The following is a 22,077-nucleotide window of genomic DNA, read 5'->3' on the forward strand; positions in this document are numbered from 1 at the left end:
ATTTATTTTGTGAAAAACAAATTTAATGAGTAACTGAAGAAGTATTTTAACAGTAACAGTCTACTACAACCATGTTAGCAAACTTCAAGTTATTTGGGGATCACCAATGTTATGACAACCTATCCAAAGGGGACATGAATATATGTGAAGAATTCCTTTGCTATCCACCCAATGGATGTTAACATATTTTACTCCAAAGCAAAAATATCAATCGCATATGGCGGCACTTGGTCTTTCATCAAATAGATATACTTAAATCTGGACTAAAGTGACTGAGCAGCCAACTGAGAGGATCACACTGCCGTCCACTGAGCCACTCCCTAACGTGGCTAAAATTTACTGCCATTACATAGCGCATAGAGGCTACAGGACTTCCTCGGCTTTTTCAGGATAACATCTTTGTACAGGCTTGTTTGATGACACACAGACAAAAGTTGTAAAGACTTGGCAAATAAGAGGCATAATACAATGTAAGATGCTATTCACCGTGAAAAACTGAACTGAGGATAATCTGATAACACTGTAGCTACAGAGAAAAGCAATAAACAGTGAATTACATGGATTGATGGGATGAAACACATACTCTCTACAAAGCAAACGGAGTTCTGTGGTTGCACTTCTTGAGCAACTAAAGAAAATGTTCAAACAAAAAATTTAAGAAAAACAACATTTCAACCCAGTCAATACAATGAAAACTAAGCTATGACTTGTCTATCTGTAACGCTGATAACATGACAAATTAGACTCAAAATTGACACAAATGCTTTTCACATGATTTACAAGTGACAAATAATTTTCAAATGTGTACAATCATTTGTGCATACATTTGCATAGTCATAACAATTGCTTGGTGCTGTATGTGTGAGTGGACCAAAACAGACAAAATGTTAAATCCTATTTTTCATGTGTAGATCATCTAATACACATTTGTGACCATTTTCAGTCTAACTTCTCTCCATATGGAATGAAAAACACACTATGACCAATGAAAGAAAGACTGTTGCTGGCCAAGCAACGGGGACAGCTCGCTCTCACAAGACCATGACAGATCATACATCTGTGTGTGTGTGTGTGTGTGTGTGTGTGTGTGTGTGTGTGTGTGTGTGTGTGTGTGTGTGTGTGTGTGTGTGTGTGTGTGTGTGTGTGTGTGTGTGTGTGTGTGTGTGTGTGTGTGTGTGTGTGTGTGTGTGTGTGTGTGTGTGTGTGTGTGTGTGTGTGTGTGTGTGTGTGTGTGTGTGTGTGTGTGTGTGTGTGTGTGTGTGTGTGTGTGTGTGTGTGTGTGTGTGTGTACCAGGCTGACAAAGAAACATTATACTTTCACCCTGACAAAAAAAATATCTAACATTGAATCTAGCTCAGGATGTTAACTCAAGAGCTACAATCTTAGTACACTGCTTGTTATAAAGCCAATTGGAAATCATCCCCTCACACAGAAGATTGTGTCTGTGTGTGTGTGTGTGTGTGTGTGTGTGTGTGTGTGTGTGTGTGTGTGTGTGTGTGTGTGTGTGTGTGTGTGTGTCACTCTCTTTTGCTCAAAGACAAATTGATTTCTCTGCTCTACACCCTCCAACCCCCTGTCCTCCCTCTCTCCAAAACTCTCGCTGGGGTTTCTCCTGATCTCCCTCTTCTGTGTAATTTAGGCACTCCCACTGTAATGGACACCCTACTCAGGGGCAGTGAGTGGGAATCCAGCCCCGCCACTCCAAAAACTGTACGCACAAAGAATTCTAATCTGCCTCTCAGATAGCACATGCTACTACTTGGGGGCTCATGAGACAGAGAACGAAAGACAGAGGGTCCTGGAGAACAAGGAGAAAAGACGTCAGGGGAGCTGAGCCCTCTGTCTCTTCAGCTGGTCACATGCTACCAGCCATGCAGCCCCTGGTCTCCCTATGGGTGCAGGTGTCAGAGTGAAAAATGGCATCCAGCCCTGAGCCAGGGATGCAACAGGAGCACAACGTGTCCCTCCTGCCACACTTCCTCCTTCGCCCCCCTCCAATAGCCTATATTCACTGGCTCAGAAACCTGTCAATCAGCTGACACCGTAGATCAAGACGCGGGTCCTCAGAGGACGAGAGCAGTGCCATTAAGCTATTAGAGTTGCAGAGTGTTGATAAAAAAAAAAAAAAATCAAAGTCTGCAGTGACAAAGCTGGGGTTGCTCCCGAGCATTGTGCTGACAGTGCAAATCTGGAGGGAGAAAAGGGAGGAGGTGGGGGTCCACCTGGGTGCAAACACTGGGACTGCTGACTGTTTGAGGTTGTTGAGGACGCTCGGATTACATAATAAAAAACTACTGTAACACCTCAGACTGAGGAAGAGCTTCCTGCAGCATTCGCCATCTTTTTTACCCAAAACAAATGCTCCCATGTCTGTTACAGTCCTTTTTGTTCGGGCTGCAAATCCTAAATTATAACATGATTTACAATACACAGGTAATTACATTTTTATATTATGTGCCTCTAACTGAATATGTGCTACGGCATGCTCCAGATCATTTAACCCAGCACAGGACAGGACGGTACGGAACGGTTAGATGGATGGATAGGAAGATGGATGCAGCGTTTCACGTGTTGGCCTCAACTATTTACCTTCACTCTGCTTTTTTCCTCAACTTCAACCACAACCCTCCCCATCTCATCCATCTTGGCTCCCCGAAAGGTGATGAAAACCTTGGCTCTAACATCCAGCAGCAGAAGATAAACATGTAGCCCTATCATGAGCGGCACAAGGTTGTTTTTTTCCTCATCTGTTTACTTTCTCAATTAGTCTGTGTCAGCAGCTCTGGGGTTTTGCTCTGGCGAGAAGCGGGAGGGTGGGAAGGTGGGATCCCTTCATGGGGTGCACAAGTTTCTCGAGAAAGCGTGGCACAGACGATGTTGTTCAAAAATACCATGTGATCATGGAGATAAGCGCTGCATTGTAAAAAGAAAGAGATGTTGAAGCTACAGTGTGACAGAATGTCATCCATACCTTCTCTAACAGACGGATTCATGCTGAGCAGCACACTCACAGTACACACACTCAATGCAGTGCATTGTGGAGATGATTCACCTACAGCTGTGTCTTTTGTTTGCGTGTGAGGCTGGAAGATTATTTGACTATTTGGACAGGCACCAAAATAAACACAGGTTCCATCTTAAATCCAGACACAGGAAAACATAATGATAAACTAATATTAAAACCAGTAATACAGTAGGAGTCAGACAGTTTTTTTGTTTTTTTTGTCACTTTGTCACCTTAGTTTCAAGGACCAAACCAACAGCAACTCTGCAGCATTCTGTTCCTAAAAATAAGGTGACAAACAAGAGCCGAGTTTACAACCGACAATCAGGTTGTTAACAAGCCGATCGATGTGCCTGACAAGCTGCCACTTTATTTGGAGGCACAACCAAAAGGGAGAACACCTGTAATGTCACGAATAATTCTTCTGTGAAACTGTGATAAATGTTTCCAAAGAACAGTGTGGGGAATGTTTACTATTTTTGCCTTTGTTTTCCTCTTCAAATAAATTTGGAAAAACATGGGTTTGTTGCCCATGTGGGCTTACTTCAGAGCTTCACCTGACTTTGATATTTAATGTTGATGTATTTGATAGAATCAACGATCAAGGCTACAAAAATGAAACAAAATTGTAAGAAAACATATAATTCCTTTAACAAAACATAATGTACTTTACACTTTTACTGACTACTTTCAAGTTTTATATTTTACAATACACCACTGGTGTCTGTTCTTATCTGACCGAAACCGAAATTAAGTACCAAATTACACAAATTGCAGACTGGATATTTACAATGATGACTTATAAACACGAGCATGTTGTCAAAGTTATACTGGTGTGTCACATTGTACACAGATGGATGGACATCAGTTTATACCTATAGTAGAAAAAATAAACACACAATTCTAAAACGGGGAAGCGTAGTTTGCGAAACAGTTTGCTTGATAAATGAGATGATTAATCAACAACCAGAGTAGTTACCATTTACTTTTTGATTATTCGACTAGTTGTTTCAGCTCTAGACGCAGGTCAGTCACTCCGACTAGACTGACTAAAAGATGTGGACTACTGGAATTAGCCCGAGTATTTCACTCTGCTTTTTGTCTTTTCTCTCTTCCAGTCATATTTGCTGCTTTCCAAGTCCTTGTCTTGGTAATACAATTTGAAAATGTACTATCAAACAGGGACATTTCCACATGTTTGCTGAATTTAATTAGCCATGTGCAAAATGTTTCTCAGACTCATTCCCCAGAAATATTTAGCAAGACAACTGGTGAGCTTTGCAAAGTTTAGGCCCTCCCCAGATAATTCAGACTGATTTCACAAAATCAAACAACCTGGAGGAATCTTTTTTTTTTTTTTTTACTAACTGTTGCAATAATTGCAATGAAAGACTGTTTTCTTGCTTAGGCACAGTACAAATACAGTGTAGAGAGACAGGTCTGGTGGCGCTAGACCAAGATGACAGGCACTCTGATTTTATGGAAGTACAGTGGCAGCCAGTTTTCTGTCTAGATCAAGCCAGGAAAGTTATCTGTAGGAATGCTCATGCAAATATTGACCTTCAATTAGGTGAAACAGACGCCCTCGCTTAGAGGCTGCAATATGGAGGCATCAGCAAAAACATTGTAGGCTACAGATAAACAGTTACAGAATATATATAAACATGCAGAGAGTGTACAAAAACACATCTTGTGTAAATACAGCCTCATTTGCAGGGTGAACTGACATCAAACGGAAGACAACTGCAAAAACTCGAACTCTTTTAAAGGTAGTTTTAACCTCAAAACAGTATGAGAGCGCAGCATTAGTACGCATCGCAAATCCACAAAAAAAATGAACAGTTCTCTCCTGCTAACACAAAACACACACAGACCAAAATCTGTAGTTTTGTGCCCTTTCTTGGGGTGAGGAGCAAATGACCTTCCCAACTGATGGCAGTCGACCACACTCCCGCATAATTAACAGCATCTAAAATGAGGTGTTCTTTATATGACCTTACCTGACAATGCCAAGGAACAGCTTGCCCACAAAGACTCTGTGGTAAATAACAAATACACATGCATGTGTGCAACACTCAGAACATGTATAAACCATTTTGCGATTCAATTATTTATATTTATAGGATAACACTGCAGCGTATGGACCCAAAACATAAAGAGGAGGATACCCCGGAGCTCCCCACAAGCCAACACACTTCATAGCATGAAGGCACGCCAGGTAAGAGAGTGTTCCTCAAGGCTGAACATGGTACATAGCAAGCTGACAGCACCATGAGACAGACAAAACAAATCTGGATCCTACTGAAGGCGGCTCTACAGATTTCACAGGGCTTTTAAAGACAGCTAAAGGAAAGAGTCGGGGGGTTAGTTCAACCTCTCTGCTTCAGTGACAGTGACATGGCTGGGGAGGATTGTGCTGGAGCATTGCCTGCTGCCTTGATTTGCTCGGCAGATTCACGGAAGGGTTGGAAGGGTCCCCCCCCCCCCCTCCACCACCACCACCACCACCACCACCACCAAAGCCCTCTTACCCACCCGCAAAGCAGAAATCCCCTCGAATCCCCATTAGCTGTTACTGCAGGGATGACTTACACAGTGAGGCAAAGGAGGAGAGGAGAGGAGAGGAGAGGAGAGGAGAGGAGAGGAGAGGAGAGGAGAGGAGAGGAGAGGAGAGGAGAGGAGATATATCATTAGGAAAGTTCCTGTACTGTCTCTTCCTCTCCTCCTTCACACACACAGTATATATGCATATCTGTAGACTCTGTACTGTCACAAGACTGGCACCAGTTATCTTTGCAGGTGTTATTTAATGAACACAGATAAGTGTGGTGAACAGACGTTTGGAGATTGTGATCTGTGCAGATGCATTGTGGGTTGAGGGGTGTGGTCAGCGGGGTGTCTTGGGACTCAGTCAGAGAAAGCGAAAGATTTGGAAGAGATATCTGGTCGTGAAATGTAATACCTCGCCTGCATCATTGATCTATACACACACGAGGCTCGCATCGCAACACAAGACCTTACAGGACTATGCCTGAAAAGAAGTGACATTTAACTCTAAATGTGGATATTCGCTAATTGAAAAGCTATAACTGCACTGCGTGTGTGTGTGTGTGTGTGTGTGTGTGTGTGTGTGTGTGTGTGTGTGTGTGTGTGTGTGTGTGTGTGTGTGTGTGTGTGTGTGTGTGTGTGTGTGTTTTTTTCTTTCAGTTATCAGCCTCTCCCCACCCTACCAGTGACATCCGGGTCAACCCCTTCCCAGACATACCTGTGGTGTGCAGCACAGAAGCTTACAATCACACTACAACAATAACTATTGCACAATGCAGGCCACTGTGGAAAAGTGCACAAAAATGCCCTCATTGTTGATAAAAGCAGAAAACAGATAGATTACAATATATACAGAAGAGAACAATAGAAAATATAAATCTAGTGAGGATGGCATAGCATATGACCCGACAGAAAGTTGGGAGTTGTTGTGATGTAATAAAGTTGCGGCCTATTTTTGAGGGAGCATTGCCATTACAAACAGCAAACCCTTTAACATTCCACTTGGCTATATAACTGCGCCAAAGTAGGTAATGATTAATTCTTATGAGGGGACTGTTTGAATGAGTTACCCCTCTGTTCCAGCGGAACCTGCGCTGCCTGCCTGGCTGTACGTGCACATCATCGGCCACATTACATAACCTGGGCGAACATGCACGGGAGCCACACTAACACACATCTACAGAAGAGACTCTGCTCCCTGGCAAGCAGAAGGAAACTCTATCTGCATTTGAAGGGGCAGCCAACACACTGGCCTGGGCAAGAGGCCGAGTGGAGGCCAGATACTGATAGACAACTGTATCTACAAAACACATACACATACACACGCAGTGACCCAAAAGATACAAAAGCAGAGCCACTGAGATGAAGCCACAAGATTGTATAACGATAATAATAAGATAAAAGGTCTGTTCAGAATGTGCTACATTATAATACAACTGAATGCCTGCAATAAAATTATTAGGCTAGTGGAGCATTTGTGATGTTGCCAGACTGGCAGTCCTGGCCTCCATTTTGCACTGTGTGCTTGCACGAGCGTGTATCCAAGGTCTTGTTCCTGGTTCACTCCGGTCTCCCAGCACTACAGTGGCTCTATTCTTCTCTGGTGCTTCAGAGAACAGGATTAATGCCCAGCAGCAGGGACGTGAAAAGGTTGTGTCCACCAGCCACAAAGATTTTACAGCCTGGGTGTGTCGGTGTGTTAATTAATTTTTGTTTTGCATGATAAGAGCTAACTAACTAGAACTAACCCTCTCCCAAAGAAAACAAAACTTAAACATGCTCATACATGCAATTTAATACTTTGCGTAATCTGTAAAGCTAACAGTGGAGCATGAAGCCGAACAGACTGCGAACTAATCCGCTTGTATAGTTCGGTATCCCACGTCCACGTAACACCTAAACATTTCGTATCAAGGGTTCAGACTAAACTGTCAGTCTTGCAGTAGAAAAAAAACAGCTGATCCCCTGATCCTTTGCTCCAGCATTGCCGTGGTTATCAAACCTTGTTATCTGTAGGAGTTGTGTCTGAAGATCTGAGCAGGAGCTCCGCATGACCCCCTTGGTGCCGATGGCATTTCATGCATTTAAATCAACATGTCGCCACCTGCAAGGCTGACTCAGTGGGTGAGAGCTGGAGAAGCAGAGAGCGTATGCCAGGTGAGTGTGGGTCTGTGTGTGCGTGTGAAAGCAGAGATGCAGTATATGAGGTGTTGAGTGCTTCTGTGTTAATTGGCAAAAAAAAAACATGGCCTGTTTCCATCTCCAGCTTTATTTGTGCCAGGGAGAGATATAGCCACACACAAACCTGTCTAACTAACTGACTGAGGTCTTCAGTGATCAGTGTTACTGCTGACAGAGTTATGTTGCCCTTTTATTGTACCAGAGCAAACTCATTGCACAAATCTGCAGTTACGATACTGAATACCAGAGCTTTTTGTAATGAATTGGCACCAGTAAAATGTTGAATGGTAGGTATAAAAGCAGTTATACGGATAAGAGCACATTCACTTCCAGCTTTAAAACACAGTAATTATTCTTAACAAGCCACCCTCTGACATTTCAGCCAAGTTACAGCAATATAAAAACATAAGAGTGAGCTTGACTCGCAGCTGTTATCCCCTTCCAGGTTTTAAAAAAAAAAAGTGTCAGTAATCTCTAGGCACAGGTATTTTTCAAATAAAAGCTTCACGATGTCAAACAATCTTAGAACTGGAAGGAAATGGAGCAGTGCTCTCCTTCGGTGCCTGCTGAGCTAGCGCCTTTTCTTCAGCCAGCACCACAAGTGGTCTTGATCCAGGCAGGAGTGGAGCACTGCCACTTTGTGCTGATTCAATAAGAAATAATTGCATATTGGCCCCTCTCCATATATCCAACTTCACCGCCATGGACCGACACCTTACTGGGTTTTTGTGTTGTAAGGACCAAGAAGGACACTGCAGCTTTAGTAGTGCTATTGTTTTTTTTTGTTAACATCCACATTCCTCTGGTTCCATTGATGAGGAATTTCCTCTTCTATAAAAATGTGCAGCACCTGGTTTAAGAGCTTCCAGCATGCATAACCTGTGGTCTTCATCAACAGACTGAGTCAGTCATTTCAAGTGCTATCCAAACCTGACTTCCTGAGAAGAGATGCAAAAGACTGCCTCATGTAAAACTTCTAATTATAGATAGATAGATAGATAGATAGATAGATAGATAGATAGATAGATAGATAGATAGATAGATAGATAGATAGATAGATAGATAGATAGATAGATAGATAGATAAAACATGACTGTTGAATACTCAAGATGACTGTTACTTCCTGGGTTCATATGTAAAAGACTATTTTGCATAGTAAACAAGTGAGACAACAGTGGCACAGTCGCTCACTGTTTCAGTATGCAGTGTACCTTGCAGTGTAAAGGTGAACCCTATGTGGGAACAATAAAACTAAATAATAGAAGGACTTAATTTGAAACACAGGGAACAGCTGCGAAAATAAACCTGTTTTTGGTCAACTCATCTATCATATCACAGCGAATCAAGAGAGTACAAAAGCATGATGTCATCCTGTAGAAATCTGGCAAGTGTTGGTGCAGCCCATTACAAATAACTTCACGGTCTTGATCGTGAATCTCTTATTCGTGCGTGTGTCAGTCACCGCTGTTGCTCGCCTGACCTGGTTTGTTAATAAGGATAAACGGGGTGAAGTAAGGAAGGTACGTGACGAATCATGTACTGTATGCTGTCAGCTGGATGTACAGCGCCCCCGCCGCTACTTCAGCTCAAAGTGCTGCGCGCACTGTAGTTTGGCGTGCCCAAAATCCCCCTGACCTGACTGCTGCCGAGGTCCACTGCATGCAACACGTCTTTAATCATTCAGCATTACAACACGTAGCCTAAATCCAGGCAACTCAACTTCAAGGCTGTGGAAATACGGGTGGGATCTACTCTCAACTTCCCACCGTAGGCTATCACTCCTCCCTCTGACAACCACCGCAACACAAGCGAAACTAAGTAACAAACAGGCAATAAGATTTCGGTTAATATTTACCAGCTTGCTACAGTGCGGGCGCTGCAGCCATTTATCCCGTAGCGAAAGGGCCAGAAGTCCGCATTTCCTGGATTGCGATGCGCTGGATACAGCTGCGCTATGCCCGCGTTTCTGTGGCGGGAGAGCCGGAGGGGTTCGTTGTGCTTCCCACTGCTGTGTCAGACCGGACAGCGATGCCACATTCAGCTGATCGCCACAACAAAACAACATCTCGCCCTACGCAAACCACACTCCGCGGCTCCGCACCACCCCGCACGGCAGGTCCAGTGGGCGTCGCCCTCCTGTCAGCCTCCACCAGTGGGCTGGCGCGCCGGGCCCGCCGCGTCAATAATCATGAGGTGGCGGAGAATGCCATTGGTCGAAAGGGGCAGCCCCCTGGTTAATGCTATTCATTCTAATTAGCCAGACAGCCTCCTGCAATGACAATATGAGTTTTGGTGACTGATTGTGTCAGGCGTGCGCTCCCGATCTGTGCGTCTTCCGATTTCTTATTGATTCAGCAACAGCCTATTTCATTTCCACCTCACACATACACACACACACACACACACACGTCCCTCCTACACCACACAAATTAATAGTCTACCTGAAGTAGTGCTGTCATCACCCCATAGACTGAATAAAGATGTTATGAATGTCATTATATGAGGCCACAAATCAATTAACTTATCCTGTATGACAGTGTGAACTCTTAAAGGGCCAGTGGCGCTTTTGCAGTCATTTGGCACACTTCTGCTCTGAGTGCATTTCCTGCTGATCTCGTGACCCTGTCTGTCTGACCTCCTCACACCTGAGGAACCCCGAGTGGGAGAGTGAAGAGGATCGGCTACAGTAAAGGTCACTGACAGACACAGATCTGACTGTAACACGCTTTGGTGTCCCTTGTAGATCAAATGGAGCTCTAAAGGCCAGCTGACCATCAGTGCGCACAGGTGGTGGTGGCTGGCAGTACACCTTCTCTTTAAACCCAGCATCACTGTCCTGGTGTACAAGTAGCCCATGAACGAATAAAGCTGCTCCCAGATATCATAAGATCCAATAACTGAGGTACACTTGTCATGTGATGCGTAGTAGAGGAGAAACTGACGTAGAATAAGTCACATATCATGTCTTCTGCATTTGAGCACAGGGAACTCTTTTGTGTTTCATATTTTCAGAGCTGTCTGTGCATCTGCATACAGTACGCTAACTCTTTGTTCTCTGTGTTGAGAGCAGCGCTGCAGCAGAGAGGAAAAGGAAGGAAACGAAGGGAAAGCAAAAGTGGGAGGGGAGGGTGGTGAGGAGAGGTGTTGAAAAAGAGGAGAGGAATAAAGAGCAAAGAAAGACAGTGGGAGGAAGTGAGAGACAGAGCAGGAGATGGTGAGAGAAGTGCAGGGACATGCTGTGGTGTGAGCGCTCCGTACTGCTACAATATGACTCTGACAGGCTTATGTAACCAGACTGGCCTGGCATTTGGCTCACAGCAGACGCCGGCTGCACTGACTGTTATATAACTGCATTAGCTGCTCCTCTGAGCTGGGGGGGAGCATGCGCACAGGAGAGCTCAACACACACACACAAACACAATCAGACTTTCAGACTGGTAGTTTAGGACAGAGTGAAGGCATTGCACCGCAGCCTGGGTACTCTGACAATGTAGAAGTTCAGAAGAAGTTCATCCGTTTATTAGAAACAAGAAGATCTATCCCATTACTGGAGAGAAACTACACCGTGAATCTGTCAGGCTTCAGAATTTTCACTTCCCATCATCCAGCAACAAGTTTCCCATCTTGAAAAGCCTAATTGGGGTTTAATGTTGGGTAAATGTTTCCAGTGCACATGCAGTATGCCAGCAGGGCCTCAATTAGCTCCCCTGCATGCAACACATAATTTAATGGGCCTGGATTCCACCCTTAAAACCCAATTCCACCTCAGACAGGCATTTCCAGTCACTGTGTCAAAAGAGGTGGTCAGCATCAGCAGCGTTGTACTATTCACAGCTCATTTGTTGTAATAATGAACTCTGAAGCAGAGCTGGAATATTGTGATGATCTGTGTTTTACTGCAGAGGATGACCTTATTCTTGACAAGTGAATGCAAAATGCAGCTAAACGCTGACATTTCCAAACTAATGTGGGAAAGTGGAAATGGAGATTAAGGTCAGGGCTAACACTGCAAGTGATAACCATTGTCTCAGTCAATCTGCAATTAAAAATCCCAGGATGGCTCACCAAGCATGGCTGCAGAGCTGCACTAAGTGGCTCATAATCACCACATTACAGCCTCTGATCTCTTATTACAGCAACAAATTGCATGATGATAACATGATGGAAATTAAGGTGTGATTTATGACACTGGGGCCAATGGCCAAAGATGGAGAATGTCTTCAATCTATCCTGGGGAAAGAAAAAAAAACTAGTTCACATTTGTACATCTGATGATAACAGGGGAAATAAAAGTGCAATGTATAATGCTTAGATCATTTTGTTCTCAGATGCTGTTGACTGTGTTCAGAAGCTGTTAAATTTCGGATGGGAGCAGTTGGAGAAAAGTAGAGAGTAAAAAGTGCTTTGGTTTCATGAAACTCCACCTGGTAGGCTTTTTTTCAACTATAAATACTTGAAACATAAAGAAATATAAAGTTTATAGGAGTCAGGGCAGTTTTTGAGATGCTGCATATCTGCTCCTGTAAGAGAAATGACATCACATCTATCGGTTTGAGTTTACTACAAAATGTCCTGTTGCACAAGACTCAGCAGGCATCCTCTTCTGTGTGTCTGTTCCATGAAGTGAAGTTATGTGTCAGGCTAGTGTGCCACACACCACTGCAAAAAGCAAGAGGACTGCTACTCTGCAAAACATTCATGCACATCAGCATTACACTACAAGTCAAGTGCAGGAAAACAGAGCATTTATTCATGTTGTGTCCATGGATCTAGTTTTTACTCAGTTTGCATTAGTGCTTAAGTGTTAAGTGTGAGTTCAAACAGGATATTTAAACAGTATCATTTTAATATTATTTTCCGACGGTGAAGAAGAACCACATAGGAGTGTACTTTTGTCTGCAGCACACAAACTCATGCTGGATCAGCTGTCCTTGATGCAGCAGTTATGTGATGCGAGGTGTTTTGTTGTTTTGCTTATATTGTAAATTTGATGTGCGTTCCTAATTACAGAGTTTATAGATCAGTTTTTTTTCCTTCACTCTAATATTTTTTTTAATTTTTTTTTTTATGTTTGTCTGCCCAACAGTGTTTCTTTACTCTATTTAATTTGTAAGACCTTAAATTTCAGTCCCACAACTAGACTGTGACAGAAGTCATCACCTCAGGATTGTAATGGATAACGCTGATAACGGTGGTGTTGTTAAAGGGTGGAAGTCCACAGGAGGTAGTGTGTCCTGAGCATTTCCACACAGCGCCAAATGGAATGAGTGACAGTAGCAGCCAAAACCAACATATCCTGCCTACCAGCCGGGCAAGTAGGAAATAACACAGCAGAGGCTGCGCGCGACCGCACTCACTGCTCCGTCTCTGAACCAGCAGAGAGGACGGCTCACTCACGTTTAGTGCTTTACTGGAAGGAAAACACGGTCAGCGCTACACAATCTTTTATATAAAGTCGGGCACTTTTAGTTTAGCTTTGGACCTACTTCAGGAAGGTAACTAATCAATCAAGAAAGGGTCAAGACATCAATGGCTCACGTGTGTCACCAGTCACACAACTGCTGGACAGAAAAAAACAATGTCAACCATACAATTTGCTTGTGTTTGAGTTTCCTCTATACGTGATGCTTCACCCAGAGTACAGAACATCCTGTCCTGTTTCTACGAGCTCCGCCTCAGCCCCCAACTCCGGTGCCTCACTACTTCAATCTATGAAGTGATGTACAGAAAAGAAAGTGCTATCAGACCACCTTCACCCTGGTCACCCATTAGAGATAAGGATATCTTTTGTACAAACAACATTCACAGGATTCCCTAAGTGTTTCCATATGAATTATTATTGTACCTCAGTAAATCAACGGTAAAAAAAAAAAATCATCAGATGTACCACCCCTAAAATGTTTCTTTTTTTTTTTCACTCAAAGTTAATAGTTGTGATTCGTTCATTTTAGAGGACACAACTGCAGCGCTTCCATTGAGGCTCCACCAAAACAAAGAGTGAGAGAGAGTTTCCAACTTTATTAAAAACTGAGTTTATTTATTAATTACAATATTAATTCATAGCATAGACCAGTGCCTTACGGCATGCAATGACTGACTCACCACAATATAAGGCGAGGTGTAATAACCACATCAGCATTAGTGATACATTTGTTTTGAAATGCAAGACTACAAAAAGGCACTTGTTAGTGTTATGAAATATGACATGATGATCTAAGACCAGCAAATAATCTCCTTAGTGGGATTAATTGTACAAACAATGTTTAAAAAAAGAAAAAAGATTTAAATTTATCACAATACTTTGAAAAACATCCTTCACAATATTCAGAAGCAGCCACAGAAACAGGATGTCCGATTCATGTGTGCCCATTGAAATTTGAGAAAAGAGTTAACAGAAAATCTTCTCAGGATTGTACCAAAAAAAACACTCATTCCAGTTATATTGAAATTGAGGTAACCACCATATAATGCATAAGTACTGTACCACCATTACAACCATCAAATCACTATGAAAGTCAATACCATTTAACAGCAAGTCATCATTTCTGAAATGCATCATTTTGTTTTGTACATTACAGAATTTAAAAATCCCTTTTAACTCAATACCTCACTCTGCAACCCTCTGGGAATAATGGCATTTGTAAGAACACAGGTGGTGTAGAGTTCATCCTCTCACCTACTGAACCGTACCACTGCAAATTGCATGAAGCTGACTGCTATGGATCAATACATGTCACCCTGCTGCAAGCAGACTGCTACAGATTGTTGCCCGTGGCTGTCCAAGGCCAAACACAGTCAGACATAGAAAAGCTTAGCACCAGAGATAAATTACCTTGGGTTGGAGTAGACAAGGAAGTGCTGAGATTAGTCTAGCTGTCTGTGAGGATTCTCTGGCTCATGGTGCAATGACGTGGACATGAAAACAGCCGAGCAGCAACAGGGAAGCCCGGTTATGATCTATAGGGCGTGCCATACTAGTCCTATCTAGCACTCACACTCGCATCAGTCTGGGGCTCCTTCAGTAAAGGAGTCCAGCTAATCAGGGGTATTCCAGACCGGGCCAATCCGAGTGATGTCATCTGAAAGGCCTTTAAAAGGGAATCTGAAACTGAAACATCTGAGGTATTGAGAAAGTGCCATGTTGCTTAGTCTTTATGATACTCCAGTAACTATGACTCAGCACAAAGATAATGGAGTTATACAATCACACCACAGAAGGTACGGGGTGGCCTATCACTGAGTCATTGGCAAATAAAATAACTTCTTCATCAACTACACTCACCAAAAAAAAAAAAAAACAGCTTGATCTTTCATACATCTGTAATGATTATTACACTCAATAAACCAGCTGAAAGGAATAAAACAGCACAAACACAAAAGTAACAGAGGCAATTATTGAAAACATGACTAAAAAGAAATTAACTTTCTCTTAAGCATCCTTTGTAATTCCTTTTGTAGCATCCTTCAAACTTCATTGTACACTAGGCAAGAAAACAAAAGTACAACCAAAAGACGTGGCGTGTTCAGTTGAAATCCCTGTCAGGGAACATGAAAGGGGCGACGAGGGTCCAGAGGTAGAGGCCGAGGCCGAGCCAGCTGGAGCTCATCTTCACCCACACGGCTGGCATCGTGCTCCGCATGGCCTGGGTGTTGGTGTCTGGTCTGAGGGAGAACACGCAGGGAAAAGTGCAATGTAGTTAACACCAACTAAACCTGCAATGAAATCTATACTTCATCTAAGGTCAAAGAATATTCAGGAAAAAGGACTGAGGGTGAGTTTCTTCTAAACTGGGGTGATTTTATGAACCGACAGTCTGTGCTCCGAGGATGAAGAACTTTAAGGTGAAGTAGTGATCCCTCTGGTGGCTGTACTGCGGCCCTACAGCGACTGAGCAACAGTGACCGAAAACTGCAGATCTCGGACCTTTTGACATCAGCATCAAACAGACGTGTGTAATTCTTTGCTTTTTGTTTATTTGGCTTTTTCAGAGGGAAATATCTCTGATCATCACAACAAGAAGTTGTGCAATTCAACCACCATTTTATTAGTTGGTCACTGAGGAGCTCAAGTTTAATTGTGCCTTGCTTACGTGCAGATGAATGGTGGGTAATTCATGGGGGGCAAATGTCGTACTTTCGTATTTTGGTTTTAAGCCAAATAAAATAGTTGAGCCCAATACGGAGGCAATTGTCGGATTTGCAGCAAAACGGAAGCGGTCCAAGTAAAATGAACAGAAAAAGACAAGTTCTTGTCATATATCTTTGTATAACAATTAATCGTGATCTCAAACTTCATGATTGTGACAACCTCGTCACATGTCGAGTTGTATAACATTCTGACCCCTTCTTGCACATCTGTCAGTCTGCTGGCGAAAGATACTTACTGGTACCAGTTGGTGAGAGTCATCATGATGTACAGGGACGCCAGACAGAGGTGGAAGTGGAAAAAGGAGTAGCTGTAGGTGACTCCCTCCTCCTCATTGTCGACGGCTCGGCGTTTGCCGTCCTCACCCACCGTACCCTCTCCCCCCGACCCTCCACCCTCCTCTGTCTGCATCAGCCTGTTTACCTGGGCGTTGCTGGATGAGCGGATACTAGGGGAGAGACGGACAGAGTGAGTTGAAGAAAAGTAAAAACAATACTAAACAGAACTGAGAGCACAATGTTGGTGGCTTTGGTACTGCAAGACTTACCTGGCATACAGAGTGCAGAAGAGGAAGATGACCAAACCAACGACGCCCTGAGCGTCCCACCACTGCACCTGCCCCGCGTTACTGTCACCGGATAATTCAGAGGTGCTGACATTTGACACGAGAGTCAACAGGCTGGGGTTACACTTACGATCTAGGACATCGAATATAAACAAACAAGATACACTGTTAAGAAATGTTACACTCGTTATAAAGGGTTATTAAAAGATACATTATTCTACAGTGAGCCAGTTTGCACCCGACAAGAACGTGAATATAAAAGCCTTTCAATTTCGTCTCGGCTGCAATGGCAATAAAATGCTTTAATTTTTGGGTCAATTATGGCACTGAAGACGCCATAACCAACACATTAGAAATCAAAATCAATGAAAATAAATACATTCATCTTTTTTTTTTTTTTTTTTTTTTACAATTAACTAAATGTGAAAATGTTTTTGCTTTTTAAACGGTCGTCTTAAATTTCAAAACTGAAATTTTAAAACAATCAGAACATTTTTATACTACTGCATGTTGCTGATGCCTAATAACCAATGTTTTTGTTGGCCTGCTCTGCATTAGAAAATAAGCAGCTGTTGTCTATAACTTCTAGGAAAATGTAAAAAGAGCCTGCAGTGATACAAAAACAAAAAAACTTGGCATGATGTGCATCTTTCCAAGGAAGTGAAACCCAACCCTATGCAAGTAATTCATTTTTAGTGTCATGTTGTACATGGATCTAAGATCCCTAAATGTTTTGATTAAACTACAGGTAACACAGCACTTTTGCCCATTTTTGCTATTTACTTGGGAAAGACAGTTCACATAAAATGAGGCACAGAAGGTGTGCTAACTATTAGCAAAAAAACCAGCTCTTTGTTTCTATAACGCGCCAGGCAAAACTCACCTGATCAAAACACTGCAGCAGATAAACAGTAAGTATATAATGGAAACTGTGAGAATAATCACAACCGAGCATGCAACCAAAAGTTAAAGAAGGGTGTGGAATTTAGATTTAGACTTCATTAATCCCACAGTGGGGAAATCTAGTCGTCACAGCAGCATAGAGACACAAAGAAGGTGCACACAACATGAGAAAAATGTACAGACACGTATACATACAAAAAAGATAGATCAAAAAGAATTATTTTAGAAAAAAATAAGAGCAATGAACACAAAAAATGAATATAATATAAGAAAAATGTATAAATAAAGACATCAGGAGACTCACTTGGATTGTTAGTCATTGCAGACCAGGTGACATACATGGTGTAGAGGGAGATGATCGAAGCCTGGAGCAGACCGGAGTGTGGCTGAGCTTCCTGCAATCAGCAGAATAAATATACAGGAATTTAACTGGCTGTAATGTAACAATGGCAAAATGTAAACTAATGGTAAGCAGCGTTGAAACAAAGGTTGTATTTTTAAACTGTGTCGGGTTGGGTATTGTAAAAGCTTTATTAAGTGTGAAAAAACGATATGATACTAATCAGAAACAGCAGATACTGCAGTTTAAAATTGAAGCTAAAACAAGACTTTGTCCACACTGTGAAAAATAAATATGAAAATTCTGTTTTCCTCTGAATACGGTTCAAGTGTGTTCTCAGGGATCACGCTCAACACTAAAAAGTCAAAACAACACTGTGTGCTCAAGTAATATTACAGCACCAAGAAAAATACATATTAGTGACATCACCTGCATTGCATCACTGTCAATATTGACTTATCACAAGGACAATTGGAGGCGACATGCTTGATCTCTTATCGTTGCTGCTACCTAGAAACTCATCCCCACATTGTACCTGTATCTTTGGTAAGATGGACACAATGGAGATGATGACGCAGAAGATAAGGTTGAGGCTGATGAAGACTTTGTGCTCTGTGCAGTCATCCGGTTGTGTGTAGTAAACATAGAAGAGCACCACAGCGGTGATAGCCAGTGCATAATGGAGAGCAGTGAAGGACAGCAGGCCTGGAATTTACATGAAAATGCAGACGCTTGAGTGACAATATAATAAAAGTATTTTATAAACACGCACGCGCACACACACACACACACACACACACACAGATAACATTATGAGCAGCACTCAGCTCAGGTATTACAGTGGTCTATGCAAGCTAAAGTTAGCCTTTGTGAATGTTGTGTGTGAATGCACAATAAACAATAACTGTAACATTTTAGGATGTGAAAATTGTAACGACATGTTTGTTAATATAAAGTTAACAACTGAGACTCAATGTGAATTCTGTGTACAGATCTGAATTCCTGTCTATTAGGTGCTTTGATCAGTTTTCAGTATCTCCAGTAGCTACGCCATCTACTGGAGATACTGGACAATAACAACAACATTCAGTACTTTCTTGACAAGTACTGTTGAATTTTCATTTTTAGGCACTGACCTGGTATCAAAGTGTCGATACTTGTGACAGGCTAGTCTACCAAGTCAAACCATCTTCAGATGTGTAGCTTATCACTGTTTTTAAGTAAATGTACCTGCAAACCAGCACTTGTTGTCCCTATTTTCAGCATTTTCTACCCAGGCCTTGTTCCAGGAGTGGGCAAAGTCGATGAGAAGGATGAGTTGGATTAGAATGAAGATGAAGGATCCCACCAGTCCAAAGTAAAACCACACTGTGAAACACAAACAGGATATAGTTTTCTGAAGCCGTTTAAAGGGGATATACAGTATATATATTGTAATTTGACAAAGAGATGTTGTTACCAGAATCAAATGCTCCATCCGGGATGAAAAAAGCTCCCACTGTAATCCCAATCAGGATCAGAAATTTAAAGAACCAGAACCTAAAATATGAACATTCACAAGCGCGCCATCAGTCCAGACGAAGGACAGAAGTAGTTTTCAAATCTTCCTCCACCCCTGAACCAATATAAGCCAAATTATGCTCTTACCCATTTTGAATAGCTGCACGTGGGTCTTTGCTGCTATGGACACGAATCATGATGGCAGAGAACAGAAAGAAGAAGCAGGTCATGGCAAAGCACATGCGAAACACAGACTTGTAGCCCACGATAACATCACAGTTGACCTGGTTTTCAATACCAGGTATAGACGTTCCTCCCTGGCAAAATCCTGGGATCTATGAAACAAAAGAAAGCCAGGTAAAAGCTTGCAATTTAACCTGTACAGAAAGTATCTACTATAGAAAATATGTGACAATACGTGGAGGAAAATAACAGACATTTTTGTACAAATATTACATGTAACATATGATTAGATACGTCATCACAAACACCTCCAGCTTCCAATCAGATATTAGTCAAAATATGCCCTTATAGCATACAAGAAAAAATAGTATAGCACAGTAATACTGTAGTTCTACAAATCTGAAATAATCCTCAAAATGCATATCATCCGTGCATATTATAATGTGATGGCATTAAGAACACTGATCTCACTTTGCGCAGCTGTGTTTCCATCCCAGGAAGGATCATGATGACGGACACCATGGTCCCCAGCAGCAAAAAAAAGGAGAAAACCAACCGTGTGATGGTGGAGTTATTGGAGGAGGGACAGCAGCCGCACAAAAGACATGGTGCCGAGCCACACAGGCAGGAGGCCTGCGAGTGATGGAGAGGAGGGCAACGAACAACAACAACAACAAAAAAAGACAGAGTTAAAGCTTTGGACATGACACAAACTTAAATAATCAGTAAACAACACTGAAAACACTGGGTTGGTAAATTATTAAACATGATAAGGAATTTCCAGTAATACATCTATGGGAGATGACCCACGTCTCGGACTGACATACCAATTTCACAATTCAATCTACTACCCCCAGTCCTGTCGTTATAGGTTAGGTAGTTACTTCATTAATCCCCAAGGGGACTTTTTTTTCTCGCTACAGCAGCATACAGGAAAGCAATAAAATAATAATAAAATATCAAATCAAATCAAATAATAAAAAGCAATAAAATAACAGTAAAAAAAATATTAAATATAAAATGCACAGTATATACATCTATATCTATATTTGTCAATCAAATTTAGAGCATAACTGTGGCGTGGCTTTTGTAAAAGGTTAGTCTCCACAGAGGAAAAGCTTTTTGTTCAATAATGACTTGGCTGCCCTGTTTAAATTCTCCAAGCCGGTGCCACAGTTTAACACAGTTTAACACAGTTTAACACAGTTTAACACAGTTTAACACCTTTCATTTACTGTCAATAACTATCCTGCGCAGCCAACGCGTTATGACGTCACCCAAACGGCCTGCTCCGCTCTGTTGACACTTCCTCACTATTTATTCATGCCGCCGACTTCCCGGACATGTCGCCACAGCGGTGTTTGTGTACAGTGCAGCTAGAATAGGATGTTAACGTACTTTAACTGGTTAGTTATCATAAAAGGCATTCACGTTAGCTGTCATGTAATTAACGTTTATCTGACACTTAACGTCCAGCCGATAGTTCAGCCTAACGACAGGGCGAGGGCAAAGAAAAGCTTTCCGTAAATGTCGACGATAATATTGATATGAGATACTTACACAGCTGGCTAAAGAGCACAAGGCCAGGCAAGCCCCCATGTTAAAATGAAAATGCTGAAATGTATGGTTGAGTACCGACGCCTTCCTTGTTCCTCAGAGCCTGCTGTTCCTCAATCCCGTGAACTCCTACTAACAGGATATAGTGTCAGAAATCGTGTTAGATTTTCAAAATAAAACTCTTCGCAGTTCTTCTTCTTTTGCGGAGGTTGTCATCCATGTTGTTGGTATTTTACTGCCACCTACTGCTCCGGAGTGTGAATCAGACAAAAGATTTTGAATTTATTAAATCTTTCCTTCATCCCCCCCCCCCCTTCATGCTTTACACCTCGTCCTGGTATGAAATAATGTCATCTTAAATGCAGTATGCTCAGCCCGCTTGGAAATGTTTAGTGTGAAGAAAATTGAAAATTGCTTTCACCTAAACAATTTCCACTTATAACATTATGATGCAGTTGAGGAATGATAGCACATCTATGTGTGGTTAATGGGCTGTATTTTGGCACTGTTCATTTCCATCGATCCAAAAACATTTTGCGAAGCAGAATGGACAGGAAGACAGTAAATGCTTTGAAATCTACCATCTGTCCTTTCTCTCAGGATCCCAGGAGATTCAGTGCCTGTTGTTTAAAACTACACGAATAGCAAGAGAGAGCCTGTCAGGTGCTTACACAAGCCTCTTCAAAGTATCTGCTGTTGGTAGTTCACCAGCACAGTGGGGAGTCAACAGTGACTGGGTTATTAATAGTCCCTGTGATATCTAACCTAGAACAAGGAATCAGTGAATACTCAATGAATTCTCTTGCAAGTAGGTGCATTGAGAATTGGTAAGCTTAGTAATATTAACTAATGTGAAATCTCTCAATTCACCAAAAACTGAAAGGAAAAATAATACATGTATGTAATTAAGTTGCATGGTTAAGGCACATAGCCATGACACACAATTTGAGCTCTACAGCTTAACGTGAGGCAACGTTTACAGCCCCCCTACCCCCTTTTGTCATAACTTTAAAAAAATTTAAAAAAAAAATCATACTATAGCATGTTGTCCAAATTATTTTAAAAAAAAGTCATACTACAGCAAAAAGTGACGCAAAAATCAATTTTGGGTGACATTTAAGACGACATGACTATAGTATAACTTTTGGGT

At 42.0% G+C, this 22,077-nt stretch overlaps 2 protein-coding genes across 4 annotated transcripts in view; both read right to left on the minus strand.

Annotated features, from left to right (window-relative positions):
* LOC138617927 (transcription factor HIVEP3) overlaps nucleotides 1-9,834 on the minus strand; it is a 38,812-nt gene extending 28,978 nt beyond the window's left edge. For all 3 annotated transcript variants that reach the window (XM_069693302.1, XM_069693303.1, XM_069693301.1), the window contains exon 1: nucleotides 9,589-9,834. The gene's annotated coding sequence lies outside the window, so the exon portion shown is untranslated. The remainder of the gene's footprint in view (nucleotides 1-9,588) is intronic.
* A 4,918-nt stretch (nucleotides 9,835-14,752) lies between these two features.
* Nucleotides 14,753-21,064, minus strand: serinc2l (serine incorporator 2, like). The gene is made up of 10 exons (XM_069693304.1): nucleotides 20,931-21,064; nucleotides 19,842-20,003; nucleotides 19,335-19,522; nucleotides 19,147-19,226; nucleotides 18,918-19,055; nucleotides 18,223-18,392; nucleotides 17,652-17,742; nucleotides 16,427-16,577; nucleotides 16,118-16,327; nucleotides 14,753-15,395 (listed from the first exon to the last, which is right to left on the minus strand). Exons 1-10 carry the CDS (start codon nucleotides 20,967-20,969, stop codon nucleotides 15,257-15,259), a joined length of 1,368 nt encoding a protein of 455 aa, XP_069549405.1. The 5' UTR covers nucleotides 20,970-21,064; the 3' UTR covers nucleotides 14,753-15,256.
* Nucleotides 21,065-22,077: the final 1,013 nt, after the last annotated feature.

Source organism: Brachyistius frenatus, unplaced genomic scaffold, assembly GCF_029030835.1.
Source record: "Brachyistius frenatus isolate BFR_SWC_R1_liver_20210118 unplaced genomic scaffold, ASM2903083v1 Contig_14, whole genome shotgun sequence".
In the NCBI taxonomy this organism is placed as follows: domain Eukaryota; kingdom Metazoa; phylum Chordata; class Actinopteri; family Embiotocidae; genus Brachyistius; species Brachyistius frenatus.

What these genes read in the sequence shown, in the direction of transcription:
- serinc2l (XM_069693304.1), bottom strand. Translation starts at nt 20,969, where the DNA reads ATGGGGGCTTGCCTGGCCTTGTGCTCTTTAGCCAGCTGT. An exon ending in CGTGCAGCTATTCAAAATGG is followed by an intron (nt 19,227 to 19,334) that starts GTAAGAGCATAA and finishes TTCATATTTTAG; the next exon opens with GTTCTGGTTCTTTAAATTTC. An exon ending in CCATCTTACCAAAGATACAG is followed by an intron (nt 17,743 to 18,222) that starts GTACAATGTGGG and finishes TGCTGATTGCAG; the next exon opens with GAAGCTCAGCCACACTCCGG.